The sequence below is a fragment of the Patagioenas fasciata genome, chromosome 5, assembly GCF_037038585.1.
Source record: "Patagioenas fasciata isolate bPatFas1 chromosome 5, bPatFas1.hap1, whole genome shotgun sequence".
Taxonomy (NCBI): Eukaryota; Metazoa; Chordata; class Aves; order Columbiformes; family Columbidae; genus Patagioenas; species Patagioenas fasciata.
The window spans coordinates 8,312,961-8,332,172 of record NC_092524.1 but is presented as its reverse complement, the minus strand read 5'-3'; the positions used below and the strand labels follow the sequence as shown (position 1 = coordinate 8,332,172).

Below are 19,212 nucleotides of genomic sequence, written 5' to 3'. Positions count from 1 at the left end.
AAGCATCTGGACTAGGACTGGGTCAAATACACTGGACAATATGTGACCAGACATCAAGGCTTCTGTTCTCCCTTTCAGCAGGGGATAGAACTACTGTAGCGCAGACAGAGAAGGAAAGACTTCAAACTTAAAAGGAGCAAGGACTAACCTAATAAAACATAGGAATCTCTTCCCAAAAAATACCTGGAGAAACAGACAGGAAAAGCTAAAATGATCAGTTTCACCCTCCTTCCAAAGGCAGAGAAAGCTTAAAAGACGCTAAGAGCACCACCTGCATCTGCAGCTAAAGTTGGGTATGCAGAGGACAGCAGTCTAAGCCTCCTAGGACAAGGGGACACCGATGGAAACCACACCGCACTGGGATGTGCTCCATGAGGTTCACCTTCCAGGCACACACATTTCTGGGGAAGCAGAACTGCATGTGCACCACCTTCTTCTTATGTTCTTTCCTACCTCCTGCCAGGCACCACCAGACAAGATACCAGCTGGAGACTTTACCTGATCCACTAGAGCTGTTCTGCAGTTCTATAAATGCAAGTTTTATTTATAAACGTATTTGGTAACAATCTTACCTGTGTTCTGGTAATTCAGCTGGTTTTATCTGGAAGTCTCCATTAACAACGATTTCATGTGCCAATGCCATGTTGGTTACTCCCTTGGCTGTTTCCATGAGCTCTTCTATTGACACAGGCCGAGGAGGACTGGCTGTAACACAAATTAAACTGTCAGACTTATCTATAAAAGCCTGTGGAAAAGAAGCCTGCTAATACTTTTGGATCCTTTTCATGTTGACAGCACAGAAGGCCAAAAGACAGTATCATCTGAAGATTCTTCTCCTTTTCTTCCCTTCCTATCCCAGCTGGTGGATAACACAGGTTTGGAGTATTACAGAAGACAAAGGAGGGAACCCCAGTTGATATTCTGGGCTCAATCTGTCAATTGCTTCCAAGTTCTGTCAAGCTCTTTTAAAAAACAAAACCAAAATAAGCCCCACATCCAAACCCCCACTTCTTTGGAACTGCTTAACAGCATCTTAATATCTTTCTCTATACTGTAGGAAGAAATAATCAAAAATACTGATGTTTTCACTGTGCTGTTTCCCCAATTATCATGCAGATGTTGCCATTTCTATTTTATATTTTTCAAGGAGGCGAATTCGTCTCTAAAGCAGTCGGCAAACAAACCACCATTAACATTAAGCAGTAAACACTAGTAGCTAATTATTCTCACTACTTCCAGTGCAACTGGGACTTCTCCAAGCTCTCTTTTTTCCCCAGAGGCCACTGTCAAATCAACAAATGACGTCAAGACTAGTCCTAGCACCAGCGCCTAAGACCTCCTCCTCTGGCAGGCATTTGGGACTGACAAGGATGGGCAAGCAGCTTCAAATTGGGCCCTGGAGCATACAAGCGAGTAGAAGGAAGTGCCCAACCTGAAAAAACATGCCAGTTTTCATTAGGTGAGGAGACAGAGGTAGGGAGTGACTGTACAAATCTAGACTAGGGACAGGGAGAGTTTCAGAAAACTTTTATTTGCTTCCTGGATGCACTGGGAATTAGGGCTCCTAATTGTTCTGGCATGCAGTAACATCCTCCTGGGATGCTACAGGCATGCTGTGGTGCAGGAAGCATTGCAGCCCTAAAAACAAGTCAACATGAAGGCAGAGAAGGTGCCAACAGCATTGGCGATGCTGGTTAGGGCAGCAATCCCATCGCCACTGAAGCCAATTGAAATCTGTTGCCACTGTTCCTTTGTGGTAAAGATTTCCCCTGGCTGCACTCTGCAACACCCTGCCAAAAGTTAGGAGAAGCACCACAGTTCCTCCCTGGTCCAGGTATCTGAGAAAAAGGAGAAGGTGAGATCATTATTGTCCTCATGTGAGGCACATAAGGATGGTAAGGTTCATCTTGGTTCCTCCTGAAAACATCTAGTGGAGAGGAAATTGGGGAAACTGCCCTAATGGCTCGATTCCTCTCTGTGGTTCATTCACTTCAACTACCATGTGGGCGTAGGAGCCACATACTGATGCCCAAAATGAAAGAAAACAACCAGGGATCTTCATAGGCTGGGTTCACTGAAATATGTTTTAGGGAAACTATAATGACTGCCTCATTTGATAATCCAGTTTGATTGGACTTAAGCTAGTAACATAGAAAAGGTCCTTTAAAAGTAACTGTCCATCACTTGACTGCATTCAGAGCTGTCCCAAGTATATACAGCATGGTTCCAATGTGCTAATTTTTCATTAATATCTTGCTTTTTATTGTGCAGCCCTCCTAAACCCTTATTTCCTTTCTGCTTGGAGCTGAATTCTGCCTAGTGATTCTGGGAACACAGCAAGGATTGATATTCTGAGAAGAACTAGCAGCTGAATGAGAGTTCTCTTGTCCGACTGCCAAATTACTTCACCCCAGCAGTGGATGCATTAAAAGCTCAGACTCTTTCATTTACCAAAGAATGCTCTTAAATCATGTTCCTTCATTCTCATATTGTACCTGCTCCCTTACAAAAGGGGAGGGCTTGAGACCAACAGTTTCTTTGTGGTAAATGCAGTGCAAGACCATGCTATGCATTTTACTTTCAGGTGTTTGTATCCTTTCTCCATACATACACCACGTTTCCTACCAGGCAACTAGCAAGACGTGAGAACACCTCTGTGTAATGTGGCACTAAACCTCAAGTAACAGCGAACACTATTGAAAAATAAAAAGAATGCGACAAATAAAAAGTTACATGCTCACACACTCTCTACAGAAATTTGGAACTAGTTATCTGAGCAGTTCTGCCCCTTTGTATTGAAGCCCTGGAATCAGAAAGCTTCCCCTTGTCTTTATCTATAGATTTGGTAGCCATACTGCACCCAGCTCCTCGTGCTAAAAACAAAAAGACAAAAATATGCCCAGGGAATAAACTTAAAATATGCAGTCCTGTTTGACACTAGAAGTAGTATTACGATTAAATATACGACTTTCTGTCTGTATTGGGAGGGGGGTGACAGGACATCGCTTTGTTGATAACAGCCTTCCGTGCCCTGCCGCAGAAACAGAGGCTGCAAAAATCCAGAAGGTTCAGCTGATAATGGAAACAACAGCAACATTTTCACTAGAACATGCTGGAGTAAGTGCTTCTCCCTTCTGTGAGTGCAGACACACAAAGGTATCTAAGATATACGTGGCTTGGAGCAACACGGTTATTGTGAACAATTAAATGCTAAAACAGGGAGAAAGGTGTTTCAGTTTTGAAGCAAATGATCGGGAGTTGCACAATATTTAACTGCAAAACACTCAAACTTGCACAGAATGCTATAAAACACCATAATTGTCCCCATGAAAAAAAATACAGACTTTTTTTTCTTTTTTTAATTGAATAAAGCAGTTTTGCTTACACTTGGGTGTATCATCTCTGTGTGACCCTGGAGCACTCTGTCGTATTCTTTTTCTGACGGACCGATCTGGGTTGTCTGAGCTCTCCTCTTGACCATCCTCCAAACCACTCAACTTTTCTTCACTTGAATGTGGCTTGTCAGGATTCTGAGACATTTTCAGTTGGTTCTTTTCAGAAAAATTAAAAAAAAAAAAAGAAAAAGGAAATGAATAAACATTTTCTGGCATGGCTGAGTAGGAAAACATCCCCAGGAGTTCTCCTGATTAAGAAAAAAAATAAGAATAAAAGGAATATTATGAGGAATTGTACGATGTCATTCCCATAATGGTCAGGGACCTGGACTCAGTGACTCACTTCCCACCTTACATAAAACAGGATGTTTTCAACACAGCTGCCATTGACTTAATCTGCATTTCTAGTAAGTTCTCAAAAATCTGAAACTGTTCCTTCACCATAATGCATACAGATGAGAAAAAAAATATATATTTAACTTTCCTTCTTAGCATTGCTTATGAGAGAGCAGTAAAAGCACCTTCAGAATGGTATCACAAACACTTTTTACAAAAAGATTGTAAAGACATCTTAGCGCTACATAGTGACAAAGCTTTCTGAACATAACGTACCCCTGAACTATGATCTGCCCCAACTTCTCAGAACTTTAAAGTTTTCTCTCAAAGCCATCTGAATGTATCAAGAAGCAGGGAAAAAAACAAAACAAAACAAAACAAAACATAAAATTCTACTCCATATCTACATTCCATGCAAGAGTCATGGTTTATGCAAAAAATATCAGGATTATTTAAAAAACAAAACAACATTAAGACAGGAAAGAACATAGTTACAGTATTTAGAATATTAGTTTATTAAACATTAGCTATTAAATAATGTTTTTATTACATCACAGATACCTGCAGTGCACCCAAAGTTACACTGAAAAAGTGACCATTAGAAAAGCATGTCTCACCATTCATTATCTTCACTTATCACATGCTTAGATTTCCCTCTGAAGAATGTAATTTGTACAGTTTACCATTAAAAATTGCTATAATACAAGAAGCTACTGTTCAGACCTCAATTTTACTAAAATCTATTAGAGAGAACATGATCTCTCTAACTCATTAAATAACTTGGATGTTCTGTGGAGTGGGAAGTGAAGAAGAGTCTGCCTTTCAAAACCAAACAAATGAACGAAAAAAGAAAGCTCCTGGAAAAGCAAACAAACAAAAGACACAACAAACAAAGTAAACCTTCCTCTTCCACCTAGTATCCCACCATCCCCTCTTTGAAAATTGGAAAGAAACAAGCTCTCAGCAAGATACGCAGCCTCCAGAGGCACCTCACAGCTACTAGGAAAAAACACTTGCAGTGTCAAAGACTGCACTTGAAGAGGCTACAGCAACAGTGATAAGGATACAACACAGCACTGGGACTTTTTAATTTTCATACAACAGCTGTAATAACTAACCCTACTCCATCAGTGCTTAAATCAATTATGCCGATGTGATTCTACAGGACAGCTGGAAAGCTCAGTGCATATAAGAAATGAGTTTGTTCAACAATGACTCAGGATCATCATCTTGCTAGATGCACAAGATAACACATGACACTTGTCCACAGCACTGTGTGGTTTCTATTTTAGAAAAGAAGACAAGGCATAAAAAGCATGGGATAAATTACAGAGGAAAACCAAGATGTCAATACAGGTCCTGTTAGACCAATATACAAACCCTCACCTCCAGCTGGAACACTGCAACTAATGTCCCTGGTCCAAAGGCTCGACCAGCTCCCCCTTCACATACACTGACACTCCCAGCTGGGACAAGAAGCTGGCGGTCAGTGCAGAGCTGGGGTTATATTGCCACCTTTTTATTATAGCTAAGGCAGAGCCAGGCCCCAGCTTGGTGTAACATAAGGTATCCAGCCCAGCACGCCAGTGTGGAACCAGTGGGGAGCCACTGGTTGGAAACAGGAGAAGAGGATCTCTGGCCTAGCGGATAAAAGGTCTGTTAGCGCAAACACTCTCACAGCAAGAAGACAAGTAGCACTGTTCATAAAAAAGCAGTTAACAGAGAAGATCATTGCAACAGTTGCAGTTAAAAAAATAAGGACTGGTTAAACACAAGAAGGAAACATGTTGTTCAATTTGGCTAGGGAAAAAAACATTATCATAAAGGCTTCCACATCCATTCAACCAGAATGTTGTTCTCCCTGTCCATTCTCTTCCACAGAACACCCTCCTGAAGTCAGAATCTGCAGCACAAAGATGACGCAACCAAGACACAGTCAGGTCTTTAATGCACACGCCTTGCACTTCATCTTCACTACCCTTAGAAAAGCAGAGAAACTTTACAAGATACCTTACACAGAGGAAATAGAGGTGTGAGTTGAGTCGCCTGAGGGCTCACAGAAGATATTATAGTAAGATAAAATAAATGACAGGGTCAAGGCGATAATCAGTCTCATGATTACTATCCCAAGCTTTGCCCATCGCACAGACTACATCCTAAAGCAGCGCTTTCCATAAAATGGCAGATCAAGAGCTACAGTCTCAAAACAAACTATTTCATTTAAATACCATTTGTTAAAAAAAAAAAAAGTCCTATTTCAGCTGTGGAAAGCACATACAAGAACTCCTGGGCCATTCTACCAAATGACTGTTCAGCAGATGAGGTAAACAAGCACCCTTGTTGCTTTATCTGTTTGGTTTGCAATAGTCTACTCTTTTCTGCTGGATTACTGCTATTATTTGCCAGGATACATCTAGAACAAATCCTCTTTCCACTAGGTAAATAAGCTTGACAGTACCTCTTCCAAAAGTGTGATTGTCATCTTGCCTTTCACAGAAACAATTCTGACTCTTACTAGAACAAAACCTACTTCTTGGCACTTTCCTTCAATTTACTTTCAATAAAAACAGAAGCACAAGAGAAAAGCCCAACAAATTAAAATCCAAACAAAATATTTTCCACAGGTTCCTTTTCACCAAGGGTCCTTGAATCATCTGATGCACACCAGCATTAAATAAACTCCACTGTGTTTCTGTGGAGTACGCACAAGACTGAAGCAGCTCCTCCTAACTCCAGCATCACCGCTGCTCTGGATGAGGAGACAGGACAGGTGCCCCAACCTGCAGGCCAAACACAGAAGCCCTGAGAGCCGCTGTTCTTCCAGGCATCGCCTGCTGGAGTGCGAGTTCTGAATTACAGCTGTCCAAGTGCAGTGTGAGTCACTGGGCTGTGGTGCCAGGCTGGCTTTCAGGGTACCGAGGAGCTGTCTGTGGAGAAGTACCAGGCAGGAGAGATGCTGGGAAGCTCCCAACACTCTCTCCTCTGCTCACCTGCCACATCAAAACCCGTTTTACCACATAACCCAGTAAAACGCAAGATGCACCTCAGCTCAGTGTGGTGATGCTCTGTCCCTCTTCCGTGTCAGAAAGGCTACTTGTGAACTCCTGCTGTTCTCCCCACCTACAACCTGCTCTGTGTGAGGCTCTGGTGCATCTACAAGAAGAGACCACACAAGGTACCAGAACAAAAACACCACACCAGGCAGCAGCAACATTGCCATTCACAGAATCACAGAATGTCAGGGATTGGAAGGGACCTGGAAAGTTCATCCAGTGCAATCCCCCTGCCGGAGCAGGAACACCCAGCTGAGGTTACAGAGGAAGGTGTCCAGGCGGGTCTTGAATGTCTCCAGAGTAGGAGACTCCACAACCCCCCTGGGCAGCCTGTTCCAGTGTCTGTCACCCTCACTGAGAAGAAGTTTCTTCTCATAATTAAGTGGAACCTCCTGTGCTCCAGTTTGCACCCACTGCCCCTTGTCCTATTACTGGTTGTCACCAAGAAGAGCCTGGCTCCATCCTTGTGACAGTCAGCCTTTACATATTTGTAAACATTAATGACGTCACTCCTCAGTCTCTTCTCCAAGCTCCAGAGCCCCAGCTCCCTCAGCCTTTCCTCATAAGGGAGATGCTCCACTTCCTTCATCATCTTTGTTGCCCTGCGCTGGACTCTCTCCAGCAGTTCCCTGTCCTTCTGGAATTGAGGGGCCCAGAACTGGACACAATATTCCAGATGCGGTCTCCCCAGGGCAGAGTAGAGGGGAAGGAGAACCCCCTCAACCCCCTCGCCAGCACAGCACCAGTTTCCCTGTGATCCTTCCGCAGGGGTTTGGGAGTCCCCGGGCGCTCCCTCTTTGCTGCCCAGTCGGGGCACCTCCAGCCACGGCCGCCACAGCGGCCCATCCACGGGCCCCACAGAAAACCCGCCCGGCAGCGCAGCCGCGGGGGGGATGATTTCCCACACGCCAAACGGGCGAGGCACGGGGAGTGTCAGAGCGTCCCTCGGCCAGCACTCCATACAGCGCCCTCCCCGGCAAACAGCCCCTCAGTCAGGCCTTCCCGGGCTCCACAGCCCCCGCCCGGCACCGCGCCGGCTCCCGCTCCCGGGGCCCTCCCCGCCGCCCCAGCCCCACCGGAGGCCTTCCCGCCGCCTTACCGCCGCCCGGAGACGGAGCCGCGGCCACCGGCTCTAACAGAGCGGCCGCCCAGCCCCGGCTGCCTCCCGCCGGCCGGCGTGCCAGGCTGGGCCGCAGGCGCAGCCCCGCGGAGGGGCGGAACCCGCCCCTCCGCGGGGCTGCGCCTGCGGCCCAGCCTGGCACGCCGGCCCGTGGTGTAACGCTGATCCTCCACCCGCACTCTAACACAGATAAATAGGTGTGTGTACCCACCGCCCTGTGCTAATTTAGATTAAATCCACCCAGCAAATGAAAGCGCTGTTCCAGACCGGGAGCAAGCAGGGAAAGAAGCCACAGCTTTTCCTTTCTGTGTTGATTCACTTACAGACACCTCATCCAGCAACCATCACAATGTCCCCCAGTAATACATTGTCGTGCTGCCCACCCAGTCACCGTCTCACTTGGAGAGAAAGTGCTCTGGATAAGCGATAACCAGTGGCAACAGACACCACTAGAGAATGAAGAGGGATATATTACAGAGTAGTGTCTCAAGTTCAACTTCAATCTTTGTACTGTCAAATGGGCTGTACCGCACCCAGCCAAAGGCCACGCTGCCTTGTACCCACCCGTGAACCTTCCCAGCGTCTCTCCCGTCCGGTTCTTCTCCACAGACAGCTCCTCGGTACCCTGAAAACCAGCCTGGCACCATAGCCCAGTGACTCACACCACGCAGGGACAGCACTGCAGCAGGCAATGCCCATGGGCAGGAACTCATTTTCGAGACAGAAATCTCATCCTCTTACAGCGAGATCAGCCCAGGCAGCACATAGAATCAGGAGTCAGAAAAGGGATATACTTCTGGTGAAGAGGCAACCGATGCAACACCACAAGTAACTTAAGAAAAATATCATTAGAAATTCCAAGAAGAAACTGCCTTTCCACCCCCATGTTTTAACGTGCTTTTTCCGAGAAAGTGCATCTATAATCAAAAGCTTTCAGTTAAAACTAAGAACTAGAAGGAAATCACTACTAAAAAGGGTTACACTTCCCCACTGCTATTAGTTTTCAAGAACTGATTATCTTTTAGAAGCCCTTTCTAACTGACTAGAATAAGCCTCTTACACATTCGTCCTCCCTCCCCCATCACAACACAGTAATACATTGTCCTGCTGCACACCGGGTCATCATCTCACTTGCAGAGAAAGTGCTCTGGAGAAGCGATAAACCAGTGCCAACAGACACCACTAGAGACTGAAGAGTGATACATTACAGAATAGCATCTCAAATAGGATTTGTTTTTACAAACAGCTCACCACATGGGTTTGTAATAGATATTACTACTTTGTTTTCATGATTAGATGACATTTGATCCCATTTAAACTATTTTTTTCCCCCAAATAAAAGAGAACGGAGCTCTATGGACACTGCACATGGCACAAAATGCGTGATTGCTTGCAACAGTAACTCTAACAAAGTTTTGCTGGCATCACCCCAAAGATAACTCCACAAGACTCAAAATCAGATCTCTGATCATGCTATATATTTTCCTGCTTGCAATTGCCAGTGTTGCACAGCTTGGGATTTCCACTGTAGACCAGACACAGATAACACATATAGCCATAAGAAAACCCAAAGGCCTTTCTAATTACAGCTGGTGACATCAGACTTACAGACGGAGCAAAACACTGCAGGGATGAAGACAACCAGCCAATAAACAGTCTGTTCTGTGGCAACCAAATCCAGAATATCTTTACCATCCCAGGAGACTCAGTGGGAAATCAGGGTACAGAGTAAGACTCAGCTGGGAAAAAGTAGTTTTCCCTGACACTTTCTCAATATCGTGCCATTTTAGCCTAAAATAATATCATAATTTGTCATGTACCTGCACAGTATAGGTAGTTGGCAAGCTTGAAGAAAAGCTGTGGAATATCAAGCAGAAGATGTTCTTCAGCTCTCTCCATTACACAGCAAGTCAGAGATCGATGCTATGTGATTGAGACACCTTGTGCAAGGCCAGTTAGAAAAAAAGGAAAGGTTCAGGAAAGGTTCAGCATAAAGTTCAGTGCTGGGGCAAAAGGAGGCTGAGAGGGAGACCTTGTTCAGTGTTTCCCATCTCAGTCATTTTGATGCTTGAATAGAGAAAGTCAATAGACTTCTCTTTAGGTGAGGAAAACGAAGAATTATTTTGGCCCTACAGCAATTGAGAATGAGCAAAGTAACTCTAAGTGCAGTCTAAACTTGGGTACCATTTGCTTTGGTAATAATTCTATGAATTCCATCCATTTCCACAAAATAATTTTATTAGATACATGAATACAAAAGATTTACAAATATATTAGTGTTTTCAATGCTGAAGGATAGAAAGCAACCTATACTTAAAGTCACACACACATATTAGTAACTCTGTCTCCAAAATACTGCATAAAAATACTTGGATTACTACTATGGAACTGACCCAGCAGTCTCTTTCTCTCTTTGTCAGAGAGATTCGCATCTTCATCAATAGCTTTCAACAGAGATAATAGCTCATCTTTTGTGGTCTTCTCAGTACTGGAGCGATATTCTCCTTCATCAAGTTTTTGGCAAAAGGTATAGCCTAAAAGGAAACACGAGATATTCAGACAGTTAACACCACACTCGGCCACCCTTGAGATTCTACAGACTCAGCCTCCTTCAGAGTCCAATTATTGTTGCAGGAAGTGTTTTTGCATCATCACAGTCCCTTCTATCTGGGTGCATGACAAGAATAACAAAGTTCAGTTCAAATTGTTACCTGTTATCATACTAGGATCCTGGCCCTTCTGCAAAGCCATCAGTTTATTGCTGACCATTTTATGCAGTGTCCCTGGGATCTTGAATAGAAAGAGAAGACAGCAGCTTAGAAAAAGGCAATTCTGCATAAGCATACAAGATAACAAAACCCTGGTCATTTTCTAGCACTTACCTTTAACACATCTTTTTGGTGATCCACGAGGAACAAGATCAGAAGGTCAGTTTTCCCTCTGGATAAAGTTTTATTGTTGATAATAGCTTTAGAGAATGTTCTTTTCACAACCATCCTGTTGTCACTCTAAAGAATAATGCAAAATGATGACCAGAAGAGGATAATTAGTCTCCCCCTTTAAAAAAAGCATCACCTTTGTTCTTCTAGAGTCATTGCTTTTCTGGTAGTCACAGATTCAAGCTACAAATGTGTCTTCTGACCAGTATCTGAGACCTCTAGATTTCAGTAAGTGTAAAGCAACGAGTAACAGTTAGGCATGCGCATTTACCTCCTCCTGTAGTTTGAGCTCCGTATTATGTGCTGCAACAGCCATGAAGTACAGTAGCCTTCTGAACTCCTCCCTGACTTGGCTGTCTAGGAGTTTCAAATAGAGTTGAACAGCTTCTAAACACTGTTCCATCTTCCCATTCACTGCCGGGAGAGAAAGGAAGGAGACCATATTTATTTAAATAAATGTTACGATAAAACACCTAAATTAACCACTGAATAGACGTTCATCTCTCTAAACGGAACTGATCAAAAAAGGCAATTCATTCTCACAAAAACTTCTCGCAGGCTGATGAGAGCTCTTTGCATGCAATGTGAGAATAGCCCACACCCAGCTTTTAGCCTGATATTTAAGAATTTCCACTTTCAATTAGCTTCAACTACAGTTCAGCATCTTGAATAGAACATGAAATACTGAAACATGAAAATGGTTCTGTTAAGAAAATGAATGACCCCTTGTTGTGGAAATAAAGATCACCCAAGAAATGAGGATTATGTCCTAGATAAACAGGGTAGTTTGATTAACTAGCTGCAATCTGTTTTGTACGGCTTCGCTAAGTTTTAATTTGCTTTACTATGCAGAACACCCATTTTAGATGTGTGAATTATTTGAACGAAGTAGGTTTATCACATAGGGAGGAAAAGTGGGATATAAATGCAAAATATTCCCACAAACAAAGAACAAGGAGAATAATTAAGGCAGAGAAGGATGAAAAATAAGGAGAACAGGGATAGGATTGTGTTTATTGATGAGTAAAACAACAACAACTTCCTAAAGTGGTGTCCAAACAAAATTTAAGAAACGTATTTCTGTAGAAAAGAGGAGAGAGTTGTGAATGAGGTACAAAGCATCCACACAGCATTAAGTTTAGATCTCATGGCCTAAATATTTAACATTAGGCCATGTTTATATTTAATTTCCCATGGATATTTAATTTCCACAGATACCAACTGCTACCAAATTATAGCACTCCAATTTCACAGCCTACATAGACCTAAACAAATACTACAGAACTTCATATAGTCAAGACCAAAATTTCAAAGCACGGTCTCCATGACTAGAAATTAAAGAAAACATGTAGAAGTAAATCTTTAAGCTTAGTTGCTGTAGTAAATATTCAGTTTGTCAGTACTATCTCACATAAGCTTAGGAACACAGCTTTATTTTACTTACCTAACAGTTCTGCAATCCCTGAATGAATTTCAGGTGCATGGCTTAACAGTGGCTCCTTTTTTTGGCCGTAGTATCTACCAATATTTTCAAACAACAGTAGTTTCCATGTGTCTGCTTTATCTGGTTGATCGGGCAAGTTCCTGCTAATATCTACCACCATATGATCTGGAAGATATTCCAAGCAATCTATTGCTGCTGAGAGCCATTCATCTGTTCTAGAAGACAGAGCGATTTATCTTTGTAGCATTACTTACTGGTGCCTTTCAGAGTTGGTTGCATTGTTTTTCACAGAAAGTAGATAGACTGGTTTCTCAATCACAGCAAAAACTGCACATGTAGGTTCTTAGATACATCAGAAATTCACATATACGCAAGACACTTTTCTTGACACAGGCAGAGAATATAGCCATATACCTATTTATTATGTATTTAATCAAGATGAAGAATTAGTAACTCACACACGTGAACAGTCACAAGCAGTTAAACCTTAAGTTAGTGATGTCCTCTACTGTTAGACAAGGACATAGTTATTGCTAAATAAACAGAAACATGAACCTTGATCTGATTCAGACTGGTAAAAGTTTTTCAGACTATGTTTATAGGTGCATTTATATATAGTTTCAGGCTCAGTGCTCTTGGTTGTTTGTTTGTTTGTTTGTTTGTTTTTAAATACAGTAGAAGAAACAAAATTACTTGTGAGGGAATAGTTTAAAGGAAAAAATGTCAAGATGATAGCAAAATCCTCTATTCTTCCTTCAATGCAAACTATTTCCCATCTGAATACTACCAAATACTATAATTGCATTCAAAAACTCTTTCAGTGTCAGCAGAAATTGTCTCAGGTACTTCTGGTTTAGAGCTTAGCAACTGCTATTTACCAGTTATTCCAGTCAGGTCTCCTCACATCCTTTCTGCAGTACTGGAGATTACTACATTTCTACCCCAAGATCGACTGTGCTTTACATTCCCATGAAAGCAGCAAGTTTTTCCAAGTTGCAGAGGTGAGCGACAAATACTTACTGTGAGTCACTGAAGGCCTTGAGAACCTCTCTATCTAGGTAGTTACTTGTGATGACATATCCAGTTCCCTTCCTTGATTGTGGAAGCTGAGGTCTGATCTCTTGGTGCTCAAGTAAAGACTCAAGGAGTGGAAGGTCTACAAGCTGCAGCAGACGAGCAATTGTTTGTTCTTGCCATACTTCGTTAATAACTGGGAAGGGTGGAATACACAAAGCACAGGGAGATTCAGCATGCGCATAAAGAGAGATTATGAAAACAAACAAACAAGACAAACCCCCTTCCTCCCACCAGTCCTAACCTAAGAGATTAAGTCAACCCAAATAAAGATTTACAGTCACAGAGAGTATGGCCCTTATCACCTTTAAGTGCTTTTTATCACTGCAAAAGGCAAGAATTAGCCATTTGTTTGGTTAACTATGAGAACCACTTTTTAGATAGGTCTGAAGCATCCTACATTCTTCATGCTCTAACTTGCAAGCGATCTGTGTTCTAGGTAAGGGATTAAAGAAAAATATAATGGTGACACTATTCTTACCACAGCTTCCACAATTATGATCTGGCTCAAGTTCTGAGTTTCTAGGATGCATCAGCATTTTTAACCCAAGGAAAAAGCACCTTAGATCATAGTTTAGTCTGAGAGGGACGACATGAATTGCCAAGAAGAGTTTCACAAATACTGAGGGAGTGCTGGATGGCGCAGATGCACAGTTAAAGCTAGGAAGGAGTTTTAGCTTACAGTCAACTATTGGCCATGGTTAAGTCAAGCACAGAAGTAGTGTACATAATTTAATATTATGAAAAATGGTCCTAAATCATGTGCTACACAATTGTGTATTCTTCTCTACAAAATTCAACTAGAGATAATGGATCTTGTCTGATAAAATAGAGGTAAAAAGCAAGCCTGCAACAAATATAATTTGCTTTTGTTATGACATGTGTTCAAAACAAAATACTACAAGAGTCAGTTTTACTGTCTCCAACCTGTCAGGCCCAAGCCTTTCCAGTCCTACAGTGATTATCTTCCTTCTCCCACAAACAAATGACTGCAACATTATTTGCCTTACCTTGACGGGACAAACTGTCCGAAATGTTTACTCGAGGGGTATTTGCAGGCTTTAAACTTAGGTTTTCCCAGAGGTCCTCCAAGTTTTCTGGTTTGACAGGAGTAGAATGAAACAACATGCTCTTCTCATGTCTGAGATTAAAAAAAACGGTTTTTATATAATATATATACATCTCCACATAAATGGATATCCAAACATAGCATGTAACACATAAATATGAGATTAAAATAATATTTTCTCTCTATAAATATTTATATAATCTTCTCCTTTTCCCCTACCTGACACTTTCTCTGTCCAAGTCGTACCAGAGAATGTATGATACCTTAAAGAATTGTTTGTGTGCAACAGTGGCATGCAAGTGCACAGTTCCTCTCTTAGCACTTGTCACAGCTGGCACCAGCAAGCTACCTCAGTTGCCACCGAGAAAATCTAAGAGGAAATGGTTAGGAGGACAAATTATTTTTCAACCACCCAAACAAAATTCTACCCTCAAAACCTCCAGAGTTTTAAGACCTTATTCCTGATGGTGAAGCGAGGACACAATTTAAGAGCTGTTCTTTTCAAAAACCTAGACGGTGATTGCTCTGTAGCAACATCATTCCTCAAGTTATGAAGCTTGTTCATGCCATCAGCTAATTGAAAGCTTCAGAAACCTGTCACCCACTTCTGTGTGTTCGCTGGTCCTTCTCAACTGCCTTCATATGCTATCGAGCAGACAGCGTAACAACTCCAGCCACAAAATTACTATTCCTCCAAGCATACTTGTTTAATTTCAATTTCTATAGCTTCTTTGTTTTAGGGCAGTGGAAAATCCTTTTGATGTGCACTAGCTTTGCTATGTGTGTGATGAGCTGCATGTGCAATAGATCTGTTCTTTCTGCCAGATGAAGAAATGTAACCCAATGGATCTGTGCCCTGCCCAGAAGAAAAACACCTTTATTCTACACTAATAGAACGTGAATAACCTTGTTTCATGACTGCTTGTCCAGTATCTTGTAAGTCTTGCTATAACAGCCCTTGTTATGAATATGTTTTTAAATACCAGATTTGATTAGTGTTTAATTTCTCACAAATTATCCTCTTTGCAAATAAAGACTTGGCACAGTTTGCTTTAGAACAGAGCAAGAGCTAGTAGGGGGGAGGGAAGGAAGAGCAAGGAGAAGCAGGACCAAGGTACTACCCATTTTTAATCTCCTCTTGTAGAGTTTTCTCATTGGTTGGGTTGAGGCACTGAAGTTCACATATGCTACTCTTATTAACACATCAATCACATAAGATATTTTCTTTTTCAGGTCAATACTATCTGCAATTTTCAAGAGTGTTTCTTGTAAGAATATGTTGGAATATGTTCAGATGTGAACACTTGACAAAAACTGTTTAAGGGAAGTTATATATCTTCAGAGCAATGTGTTCTGTTTTGTGATGGGTTAGTCAGTACCATTCTCAACCTTCTTTGCCCACTCCTAAAGAGACAGGGAAACAAAACCTCACTGTTGCACTTCCCTCTGCTTCTAAAATGGTATGTAATAGCACAACAGCGTAACAGCCTGCTCCCTAGCTTAGGAATAAGTCATACATGCACAAAGAAACAGCCCAAAACATTTCAAAAGGTAAATTTTAAGTGTAGTAGAGCTAAGATTATGAAAGAAGAAAACAATTTTTACCTGTTTTTTCCTTAAAAACTGGCTGGATTACTGGTTTATGCCAGAGCTAGGTGTGCAGTGACTAAAGATTGTTCCATTGCATTAGGCTGTTTGATGCACCTGAATTCCAGTTGGTTATACTGGTTTAGAGCCCAGTAGATCAGTATCTGTAATGCACTTAATTTCTACCCGCCTAACCTCCTCCCCCCAGGCAATGTGATAACAGACACAAAAAATAAGTAACTACACAGGTTGCTGAATGATTTACTCACTTCAGATTGCTGTTTCCTACCTATCTTCTACCCACAAATATCTGTAAAGTATCAATTTTTTTCCCCTCCAGGTCCTGTAATTGTACAAAAGTTTTCACTTCTGTCTCCAGAACACATAATAATTTCCTATAGTAAAAAATGTCTTCATGTTCCAGGTACTAACCTTTGTGGTGTACACTTCTGGTAATCTTTATCAAGTTCCGACTGGTTTGAGACATTTGTGAATCTGTAGAGGCTACTGCTACTGTCTTCAAACACAGACCGTTTGTCTTTTCCAAAGACCCTAGTTGAAACAGCCTCAAATACTTTGTAATCCATCAGAGCTTGACATACACGCACTATTTTAGCACGGGAAATATCAACATCCCCAAAATACTTGTTCTGCAGAAGATGGGCAAAGACAACATCCACCGCATCGGAACCAATGAAACAGTCATGATAGCACTTCAGGTTCTGGCGACGCTTTTTCACTTCAACTTGAGTTTGAAGTGCATTGATAATGCTGCTCCAGACATATGTTGCTCCAAATGGTTTCTGCGCCAAGCTAAAGCCTAAGAACAGAGAAAGCATAAGGACCAAATTAATGTTGCAATCAGGAAAGAACTGCCCCCTTTCTGGCTTCTAGCTTTCATGAATCTTGTAAGGACTTCAAAATCTTTGAGATTTGCTCATGTATTTACATTTTGTTATTGCCTTAGCAAGTCTGCCTGCATTGCACCAAAGTCTCTCTCTTGTTGCATTAGCCTGAAGCTTTGCAACCTGGAGCTTCTAACTCTTTCAGCCTGTCACTCTGACACTACCCCTTTGCATGCTCCTCCATCACCTAATCGTTACCCTTGCAGAACCTACTCCTAAGCACAGCTTCCCACAACCTAAATCCAGCCATAGGACTTGTAACTCCCCAGTTCTTCTATGAACAGTGACAAACCTACACAGCTGGGCCCCAGAAGAGGGAACCAGGGATGAAGATACAAATCAGAACATTGTTTCCAACAGGACTGTGCATACACACAATCAGCATTTAGCATATCACACTAACAAGATCAAGAATTCTCTCGAGACACCACTCACTGGGCACTTACCCTGCCAGAGCTCCAAAAGAGATTGGAGCTCTGTGTACTCAATGTCACTTCCTCGAGCCAGCCAGTCTTCCCTCCCCCAATAAAACCACTAAACTATTACTCATTTACCAATCCGATTAAGAATAGCATTGCTAGCAACTAGCAGTTTGACCAGAGGCTGAACTCAGCTGCCACAAAAACTTAAAAATACAGAATATACTTATAAAGTTTGCAGGTAGCACCCAACTGGGAAGAGTTGCAGCTACCAGAGAGGGTAGATTTAGAATACATGTTTCTCAGTAAATCAGATGAATTATTTATTAAGAGAGAAAGCAGAGAAAGAGGACAGAAATCAAAAGCTGAAGGACAAAATATGGAATGAGGAGTTGGCAGCAATCCTTCAGAAAGCCATCTGGGGTTATGACAGACCTCAAACCAAATGAATTAACAGTGTGATGCAGTGTTTAAAAAAAAACAACATGCAACTCATTCTGGAACATATTACCATGAACATTTTCCACAGAGATGCAGGAGGTATTTTTTCTGTTCTGTTTAGTCTGAAGTGGCTTTAGTTAGAGAATTGTGTTCCAAGGTCGGGCACCAGAGTTTCCAGCTGATCTACCAGAGAGCCCAGAAATTAGCAAGTTGTCAGGTGGTAAGGAGAAGCCATAGGAGCAGTAAATATCGAGGGGGGAGGAAAAAAAAAAAAAAGCAGAGAATGCAACAGAATTTGAACACACCAGCACTGCTATAAAGGAAAGCAACAGCTCTCTTCAGAGCCATTACCAAATAGACACCTGCTTCTGAGTAGATTCATGTCTGAAAAATAAAAAGCTTTTTAAATAGAAGGCACTGAACCAGACCAGGTAGAAACCTTCCTGAGCCTCCAGCTTTCACAGTTTTAAAAGTACAAGACAGACAAAGCACGCACTTGCTGATACTTTAACTGATGACACCTTCAGGTAGGCAGGACAAACAAAACAGCATACAGAATTTCCTTACATTTGAATAGCTGACTAGCCTGTCTGGAAGGGAAGAAAAAAAAAAAACAAACCAAACACCACCAAACATACATCAACGCTGGTTTCTGTTGCTAAAATAAGTATCAACACACACTACCTGCAAAAAATGTTACCATTAACCACTGTTTTATCACATCTTCCTTCCACACACGCGCCTCAGAACCTTTTCTTGCGGTAAGTGGTATTAAGTGGGCACTAAGTATTAATGGTTTTACAAAGTTACGGTGATCGGGGTGGGGGGAAAAGCAGAAAACGTTCTCAACCAGAGACCTTTCGCGTTGCATTAACGATCCACCTGATTTTTACTTTGCTTTCAGGACAGAAACAGCCGCCCGAGTCTCCCCGGTACCCACCGCCGCCCGTGGGCACCTGACAGGCGCCGCGATCGCAACCACCGAGCCCGGGCCGCAGGGCTGCGCACGAAGCTCCGCCGCCGAGTGCGGTGAGGGGCGGTCGGGCAGGCGCGAAGCCCAGACGAGGCCTCCGGGCGGAAACACCTCCCTCCGCCGGCGCCGGACAGCGGCCAAGATTTGAACCTCTGCGGAGCGGGGAAAGGCGCCGGCACGGAGCTGCAGGCGCGGAGCTCCCGGCGCGGAGCGGACCGGCTCCGACCCCCGGGCCCGCGGCGGGGCAGCCCCATCTCGCCTCACCAGCTGTCCCCACCAAGCCCGGGCTGAGGTCGCCCCGCTCCCCCCCAGCCGCACTCCCCACCCCGTACCCGGCGGCCTGGCGGCGGGGCTGCAGACGGCGCTGAGGCTCAAAGCCGCCGCCTTCTCCCGCACCGTGGCCATGGCCAGCTCCGCGCACTGCCGCGTCTCTCGCCGCCCGCAGGGAGAGTAGCCC

The 19,212-nt window shown here is 43.0% G+C and overlaps 1 protein-coding gene across 6 annotated transcripts in view; it reads right to left on the bottom strand.

Annotated features, from left to right (window-relative positions):
- The window catches only part of LOC136102694 (DEP domain-containing protein 7-like), a 28,845-nt gene extending 9,633 nt beyond the window's left edge, over positions 1-19,212 (bottom strand). The window contains exons 1-9 of one of the 6 annotated variants that reach the window (XM_065839994.2): positions 19,088-19,174; positions 17,853-17,965; positions 16,450-16,837; positions 14,372-14,502; positions 13,308-13,497; positions 12,288-12,502; positions 11,115-11,257; positions 3,386-3,551; positions 573-705 (exon numbers count right to left, since the gene is read on the bottom strand). In XM_065839994.2, the coding sequence (XP_065696066.1) occupies positions 573-705; positions 3,386-3,551; positions 11,115-11,257; positions 12,288-12,502; positions 13,308-13,497; positions 14,372-14,502; positions 16,450-16,604 (1,133 nt within the window). In that variant the 5' untranslated portion in view covers positions 16,605-16,837; positions 17,853-17,965; positions 19,088-19,174. Of the gene's footprint in view, positions 1-572; positions 706-3,385; positions 3,552-7,883; positions 8,016-10,120; positions 10,439-10,615; positions 10,695-10,786; positions 10,913-11,114; positions 11,258-12,287; positions 12,503-13,307; positions 13,498-14,371; positions 14,503-16,449; positions 16,838-17,852; positions 17,966-18,087; positions 18,686-19,087 lie in introns of those variants that run through there. The other 5 variants (XM_065839995.2, XM_071808851.1, XM_065839996.2 and 2 more) reach the window with 5 other exon arrangements.